Genomic DNA, 22,185 nt, shown 5'->3' with positions numbered 1-22,185 from the left:
ATGAGTGTTGCTCTTATCCCATCTTCTGAGTAAAATTGAATGAATATGGTTAAAATTTTTTGAATAATCCAATGTAGATTTTTTTTTTGTCATGCTTGAAAACTACAATTTGTATTTTTTCAATCATATTATCCCACATTTCATAAACTCTATTAAGCATGAGCTCATCCTTATCAACTTCTCTTAACATTTCCCAAATATATTGCGTAAATTGAAGAAAGCATATAACTCTGTCTCAAAACTCATCATCATTAATGAATTTCTTAATTTCTTGAGCCTTGACATCATTATCAACATGATAGAATGTCCAATTTTCATCTGTCACCATGCTAACCAAAACATTCTTCACTTTTTTAATCCTCTTCACCATCACAATGATGGACGCAAAACATGTTTTAGCGACTTTCAACAATTTCAGGTCAGAATGCTTATTAAATATAGCATTAGCACAATGGTGGTTAACAACAAAATTCCTAATGCTTTTGACATTTCTTTCTAAATCTTCAATCCATGAACATAAAGCATATTCTTGTGAATTTTCATCTTCTTTGGGGTTGCAGATGCTTTTTAGGGTCAGATTTAAACTGTGTGCTACACAGGAAGTCCAAAAAAATGAGGGTATTCACTCTCCAAACTCAACGCTGCACTTTTACAAACTGGTGCGTTGTCTGTAATTATTTGTACTACTTTTTGATCACTCACTTCTTTTATGACTTCTATAAACAATCTCTTCAAATACTCAGCATTTTTATATTTCCCGGATACATTAACTGCTTTCAAGAATATTGATCCACTAAGCCAACAAACAATAAAATTGATCAGTGGACGCCTTTGAATATCTGTTCATCCATCAGAAACAATAGAAACTTCACCCTCTCTTCTGCAAGAAGTGTGGTTCGTAGTTTTTCTGAGCTTGGAGACACATAATCACTCAAATTACAATTTGTTAAAGATGTTACTAAATCCTTTCAATAAGGATTTCTAGCTGCATTAAATGAGAGTGAACTAGAATAAAAATACCTCCCTATTTTTCTATCCATATCCTACCTTCTATATGTATTGAATGCTGCTTGTATCATTCTTCTACCTCCTACTTTGACTTTTTTTTTCAGCATCTTCTTGGTGGCTTCTAAATGATATACTAATTGCACAAGAATCACTCATTGTCTTTTTTTTTTCTCATATTTTTCTTGTATTTTTTGTATTGTCTTCACATTGCCTCATCAACTTTTCTGCATCCCGAAATGCCATGTCCTGGTATCTTCAACAAATGAGCCTTCACTCTTGTGTATGACCCAACAAAATCTCTTTTAGAGAGCTTTCATCAAAATCTCTTGTTTCCACCACCTTCTTCTCCAGTTTTTGCAAGCTTATCTACATGTACCCATAGTGGCCCCACATCATTACTCCCACTACAACTATCAACAAAACTAGTAGCAGAATTCACATGTGGGGATGAGGATGACACAAGTCCTTTCCCTTTATCCTTCATTTTTGTCCTGAAAACAAAAAAAATATTGTATTAAAATCAATTATGCAGACAATCAAGATTTATAATATCGAGTCCAACTCTCGGCTCCTGGCTCACAAAGGAGGGTTGAGGGAGGGGTAGGCTCGATTTGTCAGGCTGAGCCCAGCTCCCGGCCCGTCTAGGGAAAACGAGCAAGGAAGAAAGCCAGGGGCAACATACACGCTGAACGTGAGAGAAGATCTGATGCAACCCATACAATAGGCAACACATGCACATGGCGCTTCACCCGTGCACATCATGCGCCTCAACATTCTGAAGTTCTGTCCCCTATATAGGTGTTTTGGGTGTTGACCCCCGCTGACAGGAGGAACCCGAAAAACACGTGGGCAACCATAAAAAAGTTTGACCACCCAATCGCTGTCGCAGTGCGCAACATGTGCAATGGCTGCACGAGCAACTGCTGCACTGTGTAAGAAAATGCAATCCACAAAAAATATCTCTCAATAAGTTCTCACAATGAGATTACAAGAACCGCAAAGGTTCACAAAGAGAGCATCAACACCAAACATACACCATACCCGAAAGAGGGTATTCACAACAAAAATAAAAAAAATAAACTTTTATTAAACTTGGGATAAAATCCCACACTCAAGAGCCTGATCTGTACAAGGGGAATAACCCCATATTTATAGAGGGAATGAGAGGAACCTCAAGGGATTAGTTGGACTCCCAACGACTCTATTAGAGCTGTTGGGAGTCCAACGACTCCCTTGGAGCTAGGGGTGGCAATCGGTTCGGGTTGGCAGGTCAACATACCTCTACACGAACCCGACCCGTTTATTAAACGGGTCAGCTATGGCAAACACGAACCTTACCCATTTATTAAACGGGTAACCCGACACAACACGGTTAACCCGTTTAATAAACGGGTCAGGTCGGGTAAAAGGGTTGACGGGTCTAGTTCGGGTAAATGGGTTGACCTGCCTAACCCGTTTATTAAACGGATAAACGGGTCAGGCGGGTTGGCATACCCCTAACACGAACCCGACCCGTTTAATAAATGGGTTAGGCGGGTCAACCCGTTTACGACACGAACCCGTTTAAGCCAAACCCGAACTCGGCTAAGAAGCGGGTTGGCGGGTCGTGTCAGATTTTGCCACCTCTACTTGGAGCTGCACCTTTTTGACTTGGTCAAAAAGGCCTTTTTGAGTAGTCAAAAAGGTGAAGCCTGTGAGAGTCCTAAAATGGGGATTTAAGTTAGTTCTAGTTGGGTTTTAACTAGAACTAATCAAACTAAAAACTAATTGGAAAAAAAGAAAAATATTGTAAGGGATTACATGAGCTACCTATGAGATTACATATGCGATACATGAGCTGCCTATGAGATTACATATGAGATATGAGATTACATATTTTAACACTCCCCCTCAAACTTACGGTTGGATAACTGAAAGTTTGCCTAAGAGAAAGTGAAATCTAGGAGCAGCGAGAGGCTTGGTGAAGAAATCGACCAACTGATATTCTGAAGCAACATAGGGAAGATTGATGGTGTTGCGCAAAAATTCCTCTCGAACATAATGATAGTCCATTTCTATATGCTTGGTGCGTTCGTGAAATGTCCGATTGCTTGCAATGTAGATAGAACTCTTGTTGTCATAACATCGATTTGATGCTTTTGAACTTTCAACTCCCATATAAAAAAGGAGACGTCGAAGCCAGACTAATTCCATAGTGGTTGTGGCCATTGCTCTATATTCAACTTCTGTTGATGAGAGAAAGACCTTTTGTTGCTTCTTTCATCGCCATGACACCAAGAATTCTCCCAAGAAGACACAAAAACATGTAGTTGAGTGGCGGTCATTTGGATCACCACCCCAATCCGCATCAGTATAAGCAAACAATTCTAAATTAGAAGAAGCAGATAAAAATAAACCTCGAGAAATAAAATTTTTAATATATCTAATAATACGCAAAACTGTGCCCATATGAACGAAAGTTGGGGCATGCTGAAATTGACTGGCTGTATGAACGACATGTGCAATGTCAGGTATTGTGATGGACAGATGCGATAGAGCCCGACAAGTTGTCTATATGGAGTTGGATTCTCAAGTGGTTCTCCATCATCAATCTTCATCTTGACATTCATAATTTCAGGAGTATCAATGTGTCTTTCATCTGAATACCTGACCTGACAACAATATCCAATGCAAACTTAGATTGAGTTAGCAAGTATCCCTTAGGTGAGTATGCAACTTCTATATCAAGAAAGTATTTCAAGAAACCCAAATCACTCATTTCAAAGTGTGTTTTGAGAATTTTTTTAATATTATAAACTCCTTGTTTATCACTTCCGGTGATGATCATGTCGTCAACATAGAGTAGAAGGATGCTAATACCTGCATTAGAATTCTTAACAAACAGAGCTGTGTCAGTAAGACAAAAACGAAAGCCAAAATCAAGCATAACCTTATTAAACTTGTCATACCAAGCTTTTGAAGCTTGTTTGAGAGCATACAAAGCCTTGTTTAGGCGAAGAGTTTTCCCTTTGGGAACATTCAAACCTGGTGGTGGATCCATGTATACTTCTTCAGCTAAATTTTCATTTAGAAAAACATTTTTAACATCCATTTGAAAAATATGCCACCCTTTTATCGATGCTAGAGCTATTAGGATTCTAACGGTAGACATTCTAGCTACTGGGGTAAAGGTTTCTTCGTCATCTATTTCATATTCTTGGGAATAACCCTTTGCCACTAATCTGGCCTTGAATCTTTCAAGAGTGCCATCACTCTTAGTTTTCACCTTGTATACCCAGCAACAACCAATAAGTTTCTTGTTGTTTGGATGATGATCTTGGATGGTCCAAGTGTTTGCCTTTTCTAAGGCTTCTAATTCGACTTTTATAGCTTCGACCCATTCTGGTTGATTCTTAACTGGGGGGGTTCTACATAGGAATGAATTAGGGCAATAAAGGCTTGATGTTTTGGTGAAAAAGACTCGTAAGACACAAACTTTTCAAGATCCTAGTGGATTTTCTAGAGGAAGCAACTTCTTGTTCCCTTGTGTATTTGTCCGGGGCACACTGTCTTTCTATGTTTCCTCGCCTAGAGTATTGAATACAATCCTGACCGTCGTTAATTGGATCAAAATCAATCATATCCGTCTGATCATCCCGATCAATTTCTCTTTCACTATTCTTTGGAACTAAATCCAACAAGAAGGAATACTCATTTATTTCAATAGACTTTATATTTTAAAAAAGGCTTTCATTTTCTAGAAAAGACACATTCCTTGAAACATATAATTTGTTGTTTTTATGATCGAAACACCTGTAGCCCTTTTGATGACTAGCATATCCTAAAAAGGCACAGGAAATAACACAGGGAGAAAAATTGTCATTCTTATATGTAAAAATAAAACATTTGCACCCAAATACCCTTAGTCTAGAATAATCTGGAGTTTGTTTATAAAGTTTTTTCAGTGGGAGAGATATTATGTATTGAAGATGAGGGCATTCTATTAATAATATAAATTGTAGTTAAAATAGCTTCGGCCCAAAAGACTTTAGGGACTTGATGTGTGAAGAAAAGAGTTTTAGATGTTTCTATAATGTGCCTGTGCTTTCTTTCCGCTAACCCGTTTTGTTGAGGAGTATAGGGACAAGATTTTTGATGTGAAATCCCATATGAGTTCAAATATTCCTTAAATTCAGTCGACAAAAATTTTCCCCCTAAATCAATACGAAATATTGAAATATCGTTTTTAAATTGGTTTTTGACCATATTGTGAAATATTTGAAAAAATGAAAACACTTCAGACTTATGCTTAAGAAAATAAATCCAAGTATATCGTGTAAAGTCATCTACAAAAATTACATAATATAAAAAACTACCTTTTGACACAACCGGTGCAGGACCCCAAACATCAGAATGTATTAATTCAAGTGGTCTAGTAGAGACAAATGTTCTTTCATGAAAAGGTAATTTTTTCATTTTTCTAAGAATACATTTTTCACATTTAAAACTTTCAAGATTACAAATCTTTTCCATATTTGGAAAGAACTGAAGCTTGGACATACAAGGATGACTAAATCTTTGGTGCAAAAGATCCAAGCCTAATTTTTGAGCATTGCAGCATAATGTATTCTTGGGTATTTCCAAAAAATCCATGTAGTACAATCCTTCTTCTCTATGGCCTTCCCTAGTCGGCTTCTCTGACTGGTGATCCTGTACCCAGCAAGCATGAGAAGAGAAGAAAACATTACACCCATGGTCAGTTAGCTGAGATACAAATAAGATATTTAAATTTAGTTTAGGAATATATCTAATTTTTGGAACACAAAATCCTTTTGAGTTTTGAGAACTATTTTTGAAATTTCCTATTCCTTTAATTTCAAGAGTTGTTCCATCCACAGTAAAAACATTAGATCCACTTGAGTTATTACATTGAGAAAGCAATTTTATGTTTGGTGTCACGTGAAACGAAGCACCAGAGTTAAGAAGTCATAGAGGTTTACTTGAATCAGAGATGCCAACAGAAGAAACGACGACCCCGACAGAGGAAGAAACTCCTTTGAGAAGAGGTTGTAGTGCCTTTACCAGCTGAGTTAGAGACATGTTTCCAATGAACGTCTCATTTGATTCTTTCGTTGAGTCCACAGTAGCTACCTTCTTCTCATAAGTTTTTTTCAACTTTGGACAGTAAGTTTTAACGTGTTCTGGTTCATGACAGTAATAACAAATAACTTTTCTTCTTTCAAAATTGCCTCCTTGTATTTCATTATTTGTCCTTCCAATATATGACGGTTTGTAAGTACGAATGTGATTGCTTGGTCTTGATACAACTAGAATTGTATCATCATCACTCTTTGCGACTCGTTTCTTGAGTCTATTTTCTTCCATACTTAACTTTTCAATTGTATCTTTAATAGAAGTAACCTTTCCTCGATGTAGAAGAGAGGACTTGGTTGTTTCAAATTCGGGTCTCAATTCATTGATAAATTGAAAGAAATGCTCCGCATTTACTTGATTTTGGCGAAGCTCAATATCTTGTGGGCAATGCCACTTTGGTTCAAGAAGAGCCAACTCTTCCTATAGTTCAAATAGGCTATTATATTACTCCCTAATACTCTTCTCCCCTTGAACCATATTCCGAAGTTTTTCTTGCAAGTTACAAATGTGAGCAATGTCTTTAAGAGAATACATTATCTTAAGATACTCCCATGCATCATTGGCGTGTTCAAATTTTGCGAGACTTGAACACTTCTTTATATCCACACTAGAGATTAGCCAAGACATGATCTTGGCGTGACCCATTCTCCATTCTTTACAATTTTTCTCGTACGTGGAGATAACCTTATTTTTTTCAACTTCCGAAAAAGGTACTTCTTTGGTGAGAGTTAGTTGAGGTTCCTCGTCGGTTCCATCAACTAAGCCCCATAGACCTTTTCCCCAAATGAGGTGCTTCATGATAGAAGCCCATGTTACATAATTTGAATCGTTTAATTTTATGGGCTTAATAGTGACATTATCATTGTCATCCATTTTACAATCTTGCGAATGAAAGGGGAAGAGAGGAACAAATAAGAAAAAAGAGCATTTTTACCACGAAAACAAGAATGGGTAGCCTTCCAAGCTTTTCACGGATACACACAATCAATTCTTCAAAAAGCTTTCACTTTCTTGAAGAAATACTTGAATGGCACGCTTCCCAATGCACGTCCACCAACGGCTTTGATACCATGTAAGAAAATGCAATCCACAAAAAATACCTCTCAGCAAGTTCTCACAATGAGATTACAAGAACCACAAAGGTTCACAAAGAGAGCATCAACACCAAACATACACCATACCCGAAAGAGGGTATTCACAACAAAAATAGAAAAAATAAACTTTTATTAAACTTGGGATACAATCCCACACTCAAGAGCATTATCTGTACAAGGGGAATAACCCCATATTTATAGAGGGAATGAGAGGAGCCTCAAGGGAGTAATTGGACTCCCAACGGCTCTATTAGAGATGTTGGGAGTCCAATGGCTCCCTTGGAGATGCACCTTTTTGACTTGGTCAAAAAGGCCTTTTTGAGTAGTCAAAAAGGTGAAGCCTGTGAGAGTCCTAAAATGGGGAGGCCTTTTTGAGTAGTCAAAAAGGTGAAGCCTGTGAGAGTCCTAAAATGGGGATTTAAGTTAGTTCTAGTTGGGTTTTAACTAGAACTAATCAAACTAAAAACTCACTGGAAAAAAAGGAAAATATTGTAAGGGATTACATGAGCTACCTATGAGATTACATATGCGATACATGAGCTGCCTATGAGATTACATATGAGATCACATATTTTAACATACTGCGCCGCAGTTGCGCGTATCAGGTACACGCAACCGCACCCACAAGTACCGCAGCCGCGTGAACCATGTGTCGCACATGAGGTGCCGCACCGCATGCCACAAGGATAAAAATTTTTGGTCCCCTATATAGGTGTTTTGGGCGTTGACCCCCCCCCCCCCCCCCGCTGACAGGAGGAACCCGAAAAACACCTGGGCAACCATAAAAAATTTTGACCACCAAAGCGCTGTCGCAGTGCGCAACATGTGCAACGACCGCACCAGCAACTGCTGCAGCTGCGCGCATCAGGTGCACGCAACCGCACCCACAAGTACTGCAACCCCACGAACCATGTGACACACATGAGGTGCCGCAGCAGCACCGCACTGCGTGCCACGAGGATAAAAAATTTTGGTCCCCTATATAGGTGTTTTGGGCGCTGACCCCCGTTAACAGGAGGAACCCGAAAAACACCCGGGGAACCATAAATTTTTTTTGAACCCAAACTGCTGTCGCAGTGCGCAACATGTGCCACAACCACACCATCAACTGCTGCATTGTGCCGCAGCTGTGCGCATCAAGTGCACGCAACCACACCCACAAGTACCGCAACCACGTGAATCGTGTGACACACATGAGGTGCCGCCGCAACACTGCACCGCGTGCCATGAGGAGCAGGGAGGGGGGCTCAGCCCCTCCTCTGAAATCAGAGGGAGCAGGGGGGGCTCGACCCCTCCCCTGCCGACTTAACAAGAGAGCGATAGAGAGCAGGGGGGAGGGTTGGGAAAAGATAGAAGAAGGAAGGGGACGAGGGAGAGGTTACCTGAGACTCAGAGGAGAGGAGGAGGTGGCTTTGGGCGTCGTCGGGGTTGCGGTCGGGGTTGACCCCGGCGATTGCCAGAGGTCTGCGACGAGGGAGAGGAGGAGGTGGTGACCGTGGCGTCGGGCTCCTCGGAGAGATGTCGTGAGGAGAGGAGGAGGTGACGATCATGGCGTCGGGCTCCCTTGAGAGGCGTCAGGAGGAGAGGAGGCGAGCGAGAGAGCAACAACAGAGCTGCGGGGGAGAGGAGAGTTGCGAAAGAGGATTAGGGCAAAAATTTGCCCTAATCCCATTTCACAACCCTTTTATCGGGCAAAGACAATTTTTTTTTTACATCCGAAAATTGGACAAAAATAACCCTGGGTGCGGTCAATGCACCCAGGGTCGTGTTGACTGCACCGGGTGCCGCACGCGCACCCACGTCGCGTCACGCCGACACGGGTGCGGCACTTGCTTTGCCGAATCCGTGTGACTTAGGATATATATTATGTGTACATACCAATGTATATACATGTAGTATATATGTATATTATTTATATAATATATTTTTTCTTTCTTTCTTTTTTTTTTTTTTTTAGTATCTAGTTCCATTTGAACTAGACTTAAACTAGTGAACATATTGTTGACTAGTTTGAGAGCCGTTGGAGCTAGTCCAACAGCTACAAATAGAGCTGTTGGACTAGCTCCAATGACTCTCTTGAGCTTCTCTTAGCTCTATTTTAAGAGCTCATTCGTGTGTATAAATATGGGTCATCTCCCTCCAATTGTATTAATGTTTTTTAAGCATTTATCTGAAGTTAAATAAAGATTATTCATTTTATTCTTGTGCCTTATTATTTGTGCTCTTTTGTGGGTTTTGGTTAATGTGTCTTTTATAGACACTTGTTGAACATTTGTGTTCTTGTTGAAGGATGGTATTTCATTACATGGTATCAGAGCTTGGAAGCTCTTGGAGTTTTTTGAACTTTATGCCTTATTTTTCGTGCCTTTGAAGCAATAAGAAGACTTCTGTTGTTCGTGATTCAAGTGTTCTTATGCTTGCATAGCTGGAGAAAAGAGTGGTTCGTTGGCTCGTGTGATCGTTGACTCCTTAAAGATCATGGAACCGTGATTGTGCTATTGTTCTTTCTCTGTCTCTCACCTTTTTTGTTTCTCTCTTTTTTACTCTTGTAAGAATGAATGCCAATAATAAAGTCACCATCATGCCCATAAATTTAAATGATATCAATTATGTAATGTGGGCTTCAATTATGAAACATCTGGGGTTGTGGGGGTTGGTAGATTGTTCCGATCCTGAACCAAAACTAATCCTTACCAAAATGAAAAATGAGAACGAAGTCCCTCTCACAGAAGGAAAGAAGACTAAGTCCTTAGCTACATATGAGAAAAAATAGAAAAAATGGAGAATGAGGCATGCTAAAATCATGTTTTGGCTAATTAATAGTGTAGATATCAAAAAATGCTCAAATATTGCAAAATTTGAGCATGCTGATAAAGCTTGAGAATATCTTAAAAATATGTATTCACTTAAAGATATTACACGTGTGCAATTTGCAAGACAAGATACAAACTATGACCCAAGGCGACAAGAGTATTAGAGAATACTATAACGAGTTGTCCGAACTTTGAGAAGAATTGGTTCTTCTTGAGCCAAAATGACATTGCCCTGAAGATATCAAGCTTTGCCAAAAACAACTTGATATGAAACACTTTTATCAATTTGTGAATAGTTTGAGGTTGTAACTTGAAACCACCAAATCAACTCTTCTACGTAGAGGAAAAGTTTTCTCTATTATTGATACTATTGAGGAATTAACTATAAAGGAGAATAGGCTAAAAAACAATACTTAAAAAATGAACATGATTCCGTTCTAGTCGTATTTAGATGGGGGAATTACATGCGTACCTATAGACCACCTCATTTTGGAAGACAAGGCAATGAGTATAACAAAAAGAAAGTGATTCGCCACCATTGTCATGAACCAGGACATTATAGGCCTCAATGCCCCATATTGAGAAGAAGAGATGCAAAAAAGTGGTTATAGTTAGATTTACTTTCTTAAACATAAATTTGAAGTTTTCTTACGCTTTCAAACATTTCACAAAATGGTCAAAAAATTAAAAAATAATATTCAGAAGAAAAATTTTTATCAAAAGAATTTAAGGATTATCTTAATTTATATGACATCGCACACCAAAGATCTTGTCCTCACACACCACAACAAAATGGTTTGGCCGAACAAAAACGCAAACACATTATAGAAACTACTATGACCTTATTAATAGCAAACCAAGTTCCAAAAGAATTTTGGGTTGAAGCAGCTTTGACTTTCACCTATCTTATTAACAAAATGTCATTTCCTCATTAAAAAACATAACTCTAATCTAAAAACTTGTTAAATTATCTCTTGATTACTCTAAATTAAGAATTTTTGGATGCAAATGTTTTGTTTTCACTAACAGAAATGAGAAACTTTCTCCCCATGCTATTTCTTGTGTTTTTTTAGGTTATGCAGATAATAAAAAGGCTATAGATGTTTTGACCCTTAAAATAAAAAATTGTATGTCTCAAGAAATGTGTTATTTTTCGAAAAGCAAAGTTTTTTTATATTTTGAAAATGCTAAGGAAGTAACTTAGTATTCCTTTCTATTAGATTTAACTTCGAAGCATGATATTTGTGATTATGAATGTGATCGAGATTATGGTCAAGATATGGCAAATTCAAAATAAAACCTTAATAATGCATTTAATGAAGAGCAAACTTAGAGGGACACCAATTATTTACAATACTCCAGTCGTATGAATCACAATATTCTATGTGCACTAAAAAAATATTCTGAAGCACAAACTTATGCTCAAGCCAAAGAACATTCTGATTGGGTGGAAGTCATGAGAGTAGAATTCAAAGCCTTAGAAAAAAACTAACAGGACTATTCAAAGCATTCCAAAAGAAGAAAAAACCCATAGGATGCAGGTGGGTATACAAGGTTAAAACCAAGAGTGATGGAATTTTGAAAGATATAAATCCAGATTAGTTATAAAAGGATACTCTCAAGAGTATGGTATAGATTAAGAAAAAACTTTTGCTCTAGTTGTCAGGATACAATAGTTAGGACTTTAGTAGCCTTAGCCTCTATTAGAAAATGACATATATTTCAAATGAATGTCAAAAATGCCTTTTTTAATGGAAACCTAGTTAAAGAAGTCTATATGGAAGCACCACTTAGTATAAGTATTCCTAAGGGTAAAGTTCTTCGTTTAAATAAAGCTCTTTATGGTATTAAAAAAATACCAAAAACCTGGTATGATAGATTTTGTTTGATTAACACTGCTTTGTTTGTTAAGATTTCTGATACATGGACTATTATTCTCCTTTTTTTATGTAGATGACATGATCAATACCAGAGGAGACAAACATGGAGTTGAAAACATTAAATGACTGATTTGGGTTTATTGAGATATTTTTTAGGAATTGAAGTTGCTTATTTCCCTAAAGGGTATGTATTATCTCAATCTAAATTTGCTTTTGATATTGTTTTCAGGTTTGAAATCACAGATGATAAGAGAGTTGATAAAGATTGTCAACACAAAAATGCGAATTGATGGAAAACCTCTTGAAGATCTCACTTCTTATAGATAGCTTATTGGAGCACTTTTCTACCTCTCAATCACTCGACCTTGTACACATAGCTAGTCAATTTCAGCATGCTCTTACTTCTGTTTACTTGTGAGCAGTTTTGCGTATTATTAGATATATTAAATTTTCTCTTTCTTGAGGTATTTTCTTGTTTGCTTCATCTTCGTTAGATTTAATTGTTTATACTGATGCTGACTAAGGAGGTGATCCTAATAATAAACACTCAACCACTGTTTTTTGTGTTTTGTTATGATAATCCTTGATTTCGTGGCAGTGCAAGAAGCAACAAAAGGTCTTTCTTTCGTCAACAAAAACTGAATATTGAGCTATGATAGGCATAACCATGGATGTAGTCTGGTTCAGAAGATTGCTGGCTGATATGAGAGTTGAAGTGACAAAAGCATCACACATGTGATGTGACAACAATAGTACGATATATACATAGCTAGCAACCAGCCATTTCATGAATGCACCAAACATATTGAAATGGATTGTCACCACGTTAGCGAGGAGTATCTACATGGGACTATCTATGTCACATAGGTACGGGTGCGGCGATGCAACACTTTAAAAAAACTTTGGGGGCTCGAGATAGGGGTTGTAGGTAGTGGGGGGGGGGCTCAAGTTACCCCCTTTCATAGGTTTTTTCTTTTGACACAAAATAGACTCGGTCAAAGTTGACCTAGTCCATTTGTGGATAGATATGACCTTGGGTGTGTTTGACCACACCGAGTGCTGTACTCACATCACGTGGGTGCGACACCCTATTGGGCGAATCTCTGTGCCAGAGGGGACTATTGATCTGCATTATGTTACCCTATGTCACATGGGTGCGGGGGTGCGGCACTTTCAAAAACCTAGGGTGTGGGGGTGCGTCAGGGGCAAAAATGTAATATATATATATATATAATTTTGAAGTTTTAACATTTAACATTTAACATTGTCATAATATCATTCATCAATCATCATTCATGCAATATATCAACCTAAATATCAATCAAATAAGTAAAGCAATTACATAAATCAACCTAAATATCAATCAAATAAGTAAAGCAGAAAAGAACTGAATTACATACCAAAGTATATCCTGATGAAGTAATTGATCTTAATAATTTTTTTCTTCATCATCAAATGCATCATTAGAAGGAATACTGGGCTCAGCTAAATCCATGTTTGTTATGTTGAAATCATGCTCTCTCTCGAAGTCACACTCTTGTGGGTTTACATCCAAAAATTTGGATGTTTCTTGTCTGCGTTACAAACCCAATTTGAAAATGTTAAATATAATACAAGTATATTTAAATAAAAAACTAAGAAATAATCAAATAACTAAGAGAGCAAATTAGTACCTGTATTCATCATTGGTTCGCGAAAGTAATCGAAGATTTGAATGAACATAGATTAAATCCTCTGCACGCTTGCTGGTGAGTTTGTTTCTCTTCATGTTGTGTATTTGAGAATATGTGCTCCAATTTCTTTCACAACAAGATGAACTAGCAGGCTGCGATAGCAATCTTAATGCAAGATGTTGGAGAAGAGGTGTTTCTGATCCAAATGTTGACCACCATGTGATAGGATCTATATTATCCTCTTCTCTCGCGAATAATGTCGGTTCATATAATCTCGAAGATGCAAATTTTTCAAACTCTTGTGTGACTTGATGTAGAAGATATGCTTCTGGAAAAAGTTTTGTCATACACATAATGCTATGTCTTGATAACTCTGGGTCTAAAATTGAAGGGACACGACCAATACCACCAGCCCGTCACTTATTTGTATAATATTTTGGATTAAGAGAATGTGTCATGCAATGCAAATGAGTGTTGCTCTTATCCCATCTTCTGGCTAAAATTGAATGAATATGATTAAAAAAATTTGAATCATCCAATGCAGAATTTTTTTCTTCATGCTTGAAAACTATAGTTTGTATTTTTTCAATCATATTATCCCACATTTCATAAACTCTGTGAAGCATGGGCTCATCCTTATCAACTTCTCTTAACATTTCACAAATAGGTTGCATAAATTGAATGCAGTATACCACTCTGTCCCAAAACTCATCATCAAAAATAATTTTTTTAATTTCTTGAGCTTTGATATCATCATCAGCACGATAGAATGTCCAATTTTCATCAGTCACCATGTTAGTTAAAGCATTCTTCGCTCTTTTAATCTTCTTCACCATCACAATGATGGACGCAAAACGTGTTTCAGCGACCTTCAACAATTTCAGGTCAGAATGCTTATTAAATATAGCATTAGCACGATGGTGGTTAACAACAAAATTCCTAATGCTTTTGACATTTCGTTCTAAATCTTCAATCCATAAACATAAAGCATATGCTTGTAATTTTTCTTTTTTTTTGGGGTTGCAGATGCTCTTTAGGGCCAAATTTAAGTTGTGTGCTACACAGAGAGTCCAAAAATATGAGGGTACTCACTCTTCAAACTCAACGCTACACTTTTACAAATTGGTGTGTTGTCTGTAATGATTTGTACCACTTTCTGATCACTCACTTCTTTTATGACTTCTATAAACATTCCCTTCAAATACTCTCATTTTTATATTCTTCAGATGCATCAACTTCATTCAAGAATATTGGGCCACTAAGCGAACATGCAATAAATTGATCATTGGATGTCTTTGAATATCTATTCATCCATCAGACACAATAGAAACTCTATTTTGCTCACATGAATATTTTTTAATCTCCAGCAACCTCTCCACATTTGCCCTCTCTTCTGCAAGAAGTGCGGTTCATTTTTTTTCTGAACTTGGAGGCACATAGCCACTACTAAATCCTTTCAATAAGGATTTCTAGCCGTATTAAATGGGAGTGAACTAGAATATAAATACCTCCCAACTTTTCTATCCAATTCTTCTCTCCCATATGTATTGAATGCTGTTTGTATCGTTCCTCTACCTCCTACATTGACTTTTCTTTTTTTCAGCATCTTCTTGGTGGCTTGCAAATAGCACACTAACTGCAGAATAATCGACCATTGTCTTTCTCTTCTCATATTCTTCTTGTATTTTCTTGTATTGTCTTCGCATTGCCTCATCAACTTTTCTACATCCTGAAATGCTATGTCCTGATATCTTCAACAAATGAGTATTCACTCTTGTGTAAGACCCAACAAAATCTTTTTCACAGAGCTTGCATCGAAATCTCTTGTTTCCACCACCTCCTTCTTCAGTTTTTGCAAGTTTATCTAGATGTACCCATAGTGACCCCACATTATCAATCCCACTACAACTATCAGCAAAACTAGCATCAGAACTCACATGTTGGGATGAGGATGAGGATGACACAAGTCCTTTTCCTTTATCCATCATTTTTATCCTAAAAATATAAAAAAATACATTAAAAATTTTAAATCAATTATACAGACATTATCTTGATATAAAAATATATATAAAATCAGGAACAAGGAGGGGGGATCTGCCCCTCCCGTGCCAAAAACAGGGAGGGACTCAGCCCCTCCCATGAAATAAGAGGGAGCAGGGACGGGGGCTCGACCCCCTCCCCTGCCGAAAACAGAGGGAGTAGGGGGGGCTCAACCCCTCCTCTGCCGACCCAACAAGAGAGCGAGAGGGGGGAGGGGCTCCCCTGCCGAAAACAGAGGGAGCAAGAGGGGCTCAACCCCTCACCTGCCGACCCAACAAGAGAGCAAGAGGGGGGAGGGGCTCAGCCCCTCCCCTGCCGACCCAACAAGAGAGCGAGAGGGGGGGGGGGGCTCTCGGCCCCTTCCCTGCCAACCCAACAAGAGAGCGAGAAGGGAAGGGGGGGCTCGGCCCCTCCCCTGCCGACCTAACAAGAGAGCGAGAGGGCACAGGGGGGGCTCGGCCCCTCTCCTGCCGACACAAGAAGAGACCGAGAGAGGGTACATACATGCGAAAGGAGAGGAGGAGCCTAGGAGGTGGTGTCGGTAGGAGAGAGATCGAGCTGAGCGGGAGAGGAGAGATTAGGGCAAATTTTTTTTTGCCCTAATCCTCATTTTCATCGTGGATTTTTTTTTAACGCTGAAAAGCGGATGAAAATGACTCTGGGTGCGTTGACCGCACCCAGGGTCGTGTTGACCACACCCGGTGCTGCACGCGCACCCGTGTCGCGTCGACGCGGGTGCGGCACCTGTTTTGCCGAGTCCCTGTGACTTAGATGTTACCTCAAAATATCAATTAACAAATTTTTTCACCAAACCTTTCGGCATTCCTAGATTTCATTTTCTCTTAGACAAACTTTGGGTCATTGTACTGTAAGTTTGAGGGGGTAGTGTTAAAAAGTGTATATATATATATATATATTTATATAATATATTTTTTCTTTATTTATTTTTCATTTTAGTATCTAATTCCGTTTGAACTAGACTTAAACTAGTCAACATATTGTTGACTAGTTTGAGAGCCATTGGGAGCTAGTCCAACGGCTACGAATAGAGCCATTGGAGTAGCTCCAACAACTCTCTTGTGCTTCTCTTAGCTCTATTCCAAGAGCTCGCTCTATTCCAAGAGCTCATTCATGTGTATAAATAGGGGTCATCTCCTTCCAATTGTATTAATTCTTTTTAAGCATTTTATGTGAAGTTAAATAAAGATTATTCATTTTATTCTTGTGCCTTATTTGTGCCCTTTTGTGGGTTTTGGTTAATGTGTCTTTAATAGACACTTTTGGTATTTCATTACAATGATAACTCTGGTTTCTTTGTCTGCCACCAGAATAAGATAAAAAGGAATGGTTTCTTTAGGGATAGTCCATTGTTTGGTAATTGTTTTTGAGTAAATTTAAGGATATTTTGAGTATTCATTTTTAATGTGTTGGAAAGCTAATATTTTTAAACTTTAATTCATTTTGTAAGTGAAAGAACTAAGATCAATATAAAAGGCAAGCAAGAAAACAAAAGATCCTGGAATGGATAAGAAAGGAAAGTGAATCAAGAAGGGGGAAATGCTAAAAAGGAAAGCACCCAATTAGAAAAGTACACCAAAGAAAAGGTGAAGGATCAAGCAACTTGATAGTTTTGGGTGTCACAGAATAGTTCCTGCAATTTAGGTTTCACAAGAAAAAGGCAGTTACTGCTACTTGTTAATAATGGCGGGACTTTGTTGCTATCAAATAGTAGTTTTTGTTAATAATACCCTTATGGACAGTATAAATCCTGCAAAAAGACAAAAGTTCCCATGCAATAAAGAAAGGACAAAAATACTCCTATTTACATTTACACATGTACAAAATGTTATAATACATGTAATATACTTTCACACTTCCCCCTCAATACTGAGATGATGGAAGAGGAATCATCACTAGGTTGAAGAGAACGAAGCTTTCTGACTTGGTGAAAACATCAATCTCACATAAGACAACGAGATGACTATCTAGATATTTCACATATAAAATGACAATTTATCTCTTGGCGCATTTATGAAACTCTGTATTCTTTAGATTAGCACTCTAATTGTTACAGTGCTCCTAAAAACAAATGAAACCAAACGAGTTTTGATGTGGTTTGTACCATTTCTTTGTGCTCTACTTCTGTTGTAGACAATGCAACACTCTGTTGCCTTTTGTTTTTCCATGAAATTAGAGAATCACCAAAGAAGATGCAAAAGCTTATGGTTGAGTTCTCTCTGTTGCAGTTCCTTCAAAGTTTGAGCCACAATTTTCCATGAAATTAAAAAATCACCAAGATACAGAAGGCTGTGGTGAGTGTGTTTCACTTGTAGTTCTTCCAAAGTTTGAGTCACAATATGCTTTCAGCTCAAGGATGATGATGGGAAGATTAGGGGTGCAGTGGTAGTATGTCAAACGTGTTGAACAATTCTAAGCACAACAACCGTATGTACTGATTGTGATGCTTTTATAAATTGGCTTACTACATGTATTGCATAAGCTATGTCACACGGACTCGGCTCCAAGGTCGCCGCACCCGCGTCGACACGCACCGACACGGGTGCGGCTCGGACTCGGTCAACCCGAACCTGGGTGTGGTCAACGCACCCAGGGTCATTTTGGTCCATTTTTTGGAATTTTTTTTTTGATTTTTTTTTTAAATTTTCTGGGCTACAGCTGTAAGGAAAAAAACCCATCACAACTAAAAAACCTGTACACTTTCAAGTTTTAAGTACAGAATGGGCACAACTTAAGTTTTTGTGTTTTTTTCCTGTATGAAGAAAGTGAATTATTACAGTGTATGAAGAAAGTGCCCAAAAGTGAATTATTCCTGTATGAAGAAAGTGTACAGAATGCCTTCACAACTCATCACCTGTCCCCTAATGGGCACAACTTTGACCGAGTCTTATATATATATATATATATATATATATATTTTTTAATATATATATATAGCCGAGTCCCCGTGTCCAAAATTTTTGAAATTGCGCCGCACCCGTGTCGCACCCGCACCCGCACCCATGTGACATAGTGCATAAGTGATGTTTGACCTTAGAGTAGCTCTCAAATAAGATATGGGTTCAAAATAGGAATATACTAGAGCCAAAGGGCTTGATGTTCAGCAGTGAGGGATTCATGAGAAACAAGACACATTAGTTTTTGAAATTATTAAGGGACCAGTAACCATAAATAAGATAATCGCTGCCTTGTTATGCTGGATTTTTTCTCATATTCCATTTGAAGGTTATGTTCATTGTTTTGGGATCTCTGTTGCTTTGCATTTGTTGTGAACTGTGGTGCATCAATGCATTAGTTTTTTGTGATGCTAGTTTATTCTTAGTACTCGTATGATATTTACATTTCTGAAATATATTTAATACTTTCCAATATCTTGTTTTCTGATTTCTTTTACCTTTGCCATCTTTTAAGCATGTCTAGATGCTGGTCTAATCCTGTTATGGGAAATATTCTGTATATCAATGCTTAATAGGTCCTATTTCATCAAGTGAGTACAAGAGATGGGAGAAGGCTGCAGTTTCTGGAGTGTCCTTGGTTGCCAATCCTGCTGTGCACCCGGAGTGTGCCAGTGGTAAGTTCCCCCCAGCTGGACTTCCGGCTGAGCCATCCAGTGGGCTATCTTCCTCCTTTGAGGGTAAGCTTTTGAACAGAATGAAATGTTGCACAGTGACATGCAGAAGCTGAGTTTATAGCATCTTATTCAGACCACAGGGATCCACGAATTAAGAATATAGATGGACATCTTGTGTTGCCATCTGGATCTCCAACACCAAGACGAAGCCATGAGATTATGGGAACAGCTGTTCTACAAAGAGAGAGAGTGAATCCATCTGAGCAAGGGAAAAATATAAAACCTTTGTCAAAAGACCCGAAACTGAAGTTGCAGCTATTTCCAATAGATGACTATACTTGCGGGGAAATGGAAAAGGTAACTAAAATTTTAAATGGCAATCTCGACTTTTGGGTAGTTTGCTGTAGATTCTTTAATTGTTTCCTTCATGTTTTGTAGGATGACCACAACCCATACTTGGAACTCACTGTTGGAGCTCGAAAGAAGATCTCCTCAATAATAGAACATTTAAATCGTAAGTGGGGCAACTCGAGCATTGCATCAGGGGAGCTCATACTCTTCCCATATGCTGCTCATCAAGGAAACATAGCAAGTTGTCAGAGATGGACATTGTGGGATTCCCTTGTCAATGCTGCAGATGTGTATGCAGCTCTTGGAAGTCCTGCAGTTTTTCGTTTAAGGTTTATGTTCCATATCATTGTGAACTGAAGATTATTTTATTTCCATTAAACAAATAGGCGACCTTAATGATGTACTGTGCTATTGAGAAGAAATTCCTAAGAGCTGTTATGCTGTCTGACTTGGGTCTTTCTCTTTTAAGGTATGGCTGGTTTTCTAGCACAGAGCCTGGTTCAGGGTCATTGTGGCAATCATCTCATCATTTTGGTGTTTGCCTGCATTCTGACAAAGAATGCCCATCCATGCACACAAAGTTCACTCCTGTGAATCAGATACCATCTTCCTTTGTTCATCAATGGGAGCAAGTGATGCCCGAAAATAGGTCAGCAAATGCAAATGCGAGTGAAACAAGTAGTGTTGCTCTCAGTGAAGCAAAGCTTGACAAGGAGTCCCGTTTTGGTCATGCTTCCAAGAATGATGGCCTTTCAGATAGCTGCTTCATCGGTAACAGTAAGCATCCTACAGGTGTTGCATCCTTCAAGAACAACATTCAGACATCATTGGAGCATCCATCAACACCCTGCCCTGGTGAAGACAGCACTGATGGATTTCTCCAGAATCTCTTTCAAAATGCGGTATGGTCTCTTTCCACTTGTTTGTAATGCTGGCATTAAGAGTTCTGATCTGTTGTGATTTGTTTCAATTATTATTCAGGATAAGATGCAGATGGGTGGTGGAGCCACTTTGGCAACAGTAGAATGGGCGGATAGCATCACCAACTACAGCATGGGTGATCTTCTATCTGAAGCATCCCGGGCTGCACATGCCATTTGTGTAGAACAAAATGCTGCCACCAGCAGCCTTCAACAGCTGCCATTTTGTTGTGATTCATTTGATGCTGCAATCGCAGCACATATATCCCGTCATCAGAATGCTACCAGTGAACCAACTAACATGACCCATTCATCCATTTGGGATGCAGAGGAAACACGTGATGCGTTTTCGTTTAAGAATCAAATTTCAAAGGATAGCATTAGTTCGTCCAAAAATGCCTCTATTGAGACTTGTGAGCAGAATATCTTTTCAACTTCAACTGGATATGCCGGATTGGTTGAGGTATGTGTTTCCGATGAAGTTTGAGTGGATAACAGAATGATGTTTCATCGTTTGTTCTCTAGGTGATGAAGGATTTTTCGGTCCTATGCCATCATGTGTGCAGCTTTGTTTGCCACTGGTCTTCCTTATATTTAATCTGCACTCTACAGGAGATTAATGGAGCAGTGCACCCTTCTGAAGATGTTGAAGCTGATCCTCTAAACTCTATACGGTGCCAAGGGAATGAAAAGAACTTCAGCATCTCAGACATCTACTGGGTTTGTAAATCTCTTTATGAGTTGCATCTGGCAAGCCACCAAGATAACTGCTCTGATTTCTTAGGTCTCTTTATGTGCAGCCCGACTCTTTAGGATGCATGGTGGACTATGGTCTTTCTTCTTCGAGATGCCAGAGCCAGTGTTTGCTGAATGGAGACAGCGTCAGTAGCCTCGGTGGCCTGATTGCTAGCAGCCTCGATGCCTTTCAGAACTGTTCCTTTTTTGCCACCCAGAAGAGGGCCTCGTCATGTGAAGGAGTTCAGCCTCAACCACATGACAGTGCGGTTGTTGAACCCTGTAGTATTAAATCAAAGTAAGCTAAAATTTTCTGACCATCATGGGAGTAGGTTGGCCGATGGTTGTTGGACCCTGTAACATTAAATCTTAGCAAGCCAAAAAAATTCTGACCATCATGGGAGTAGGTTGGCGGATGCAGTCTCTGTTGGAACCTGACAGATAATTCGTAGTCATTCGGGTGCAAGAAGAGAAGATGGTTAATTTTGCCATGATAGAATGCAACTTTGTGCAGTTCACCGTGTACCTCCGTGCACATATTTGCGTAGTTAATTAGTCTCTGGGAAGATGAAAGAAAAGTCTTACTCCTTCGAAATGTACAGATCGATTGTGGTTAACTAATGGGTTTAAATTGAATAAAACATGCAACGGCTATAAAAATAGGTTTTCTTAATTCCTTAATTGGTTACCTTTTGTTTGAAACCTGCGGCTTAATCAGTATGATTGCTTTGGTGTTTCTGTACAAGCCATGAATTTGTCATTTGACCAACCGAAAGGATGTCCCAAGGCTGTTTGTCGTTGGCTGGATCGTATGAAATGTCGCCCCTGAACAAAGTGGTTTGATGCGACAACAATTCGGCATATGTATTTTGTTCTGTTAAATTGGTTTGGTGAGTGGGTTTTAGTATGAAAACCTTTGTGTTCAAGTATGCTAGCCTGTCATCACGTC

At 38.7% G+C, this 22,185-nt stretch overlaps 1 protein-coding gene across 6 annotated transcripts in view; it reads left to right on the top strand.

Moving 5' to 3' along the window:
* Nucleotides 1-21,909, top strand: part of LOC149818235 (TSL-kinase interacting protein 1-like) — a 41,057-nt gene extending 19,148 nt beyond the window's left edge. For 5 of the 6 annotated variants that reach the window (XM_089984146.1, XM_089984143.1, XM_089984145.1 and 2 more), the window contains exons 8-14: nt 19,132-19,293; nt 19,364-19,587; nt 19,669-19,910; nt 20,051-20,483; nt 20,563-20,964; nt 21,114-21,221; nt 21,302-21,909. In XM_089984146.1, coding sequence (XP_089840272.1) covers nt 19,132-19,293; nt 19,364-19,587; nt 19,669-19,910; nt 20,051-20,483; nt 20,563-20,964; nt 21,114-21,221; nt 21,302-21,538 — 1,808 coding nt within the window. In that variant the 3' untranslated portion in view covers nt 21,539-21,909. The remainder of the gene's footprint in view (nt 1-19,131; nt 19,294-19,363; nt 19,588-19,668; nt 19,911-20,050; nt 20,484-20,562; nt 20,965-21,113; nt 21,222-21,301) is intronic. The other variant, XM_089984147.1, reaches the window with a different exon arrangement.
* The last annotated feature ends 276 nt before the right edge of the window (nt 21,910-22,185 follow it).

This window comes from Nuphar pumila, chromosome 13 (genome assembly GCF_984573655.1).
Source record: "Nuphar pumila chromosome 13, dmNupPumi1.hap1.1, whole genome shotgun sequence".
Classification (NCBI taxonomy): Eukaryota; Viridiplantae; Streptophyta; class Magnoliopsida; order Nymphaeales; family Nymphaeaceae; genus Nuphar; species Nuphar pumila.
This window is presented reverse-complemented; position numbering and strand designations above follow the sequence as displayed.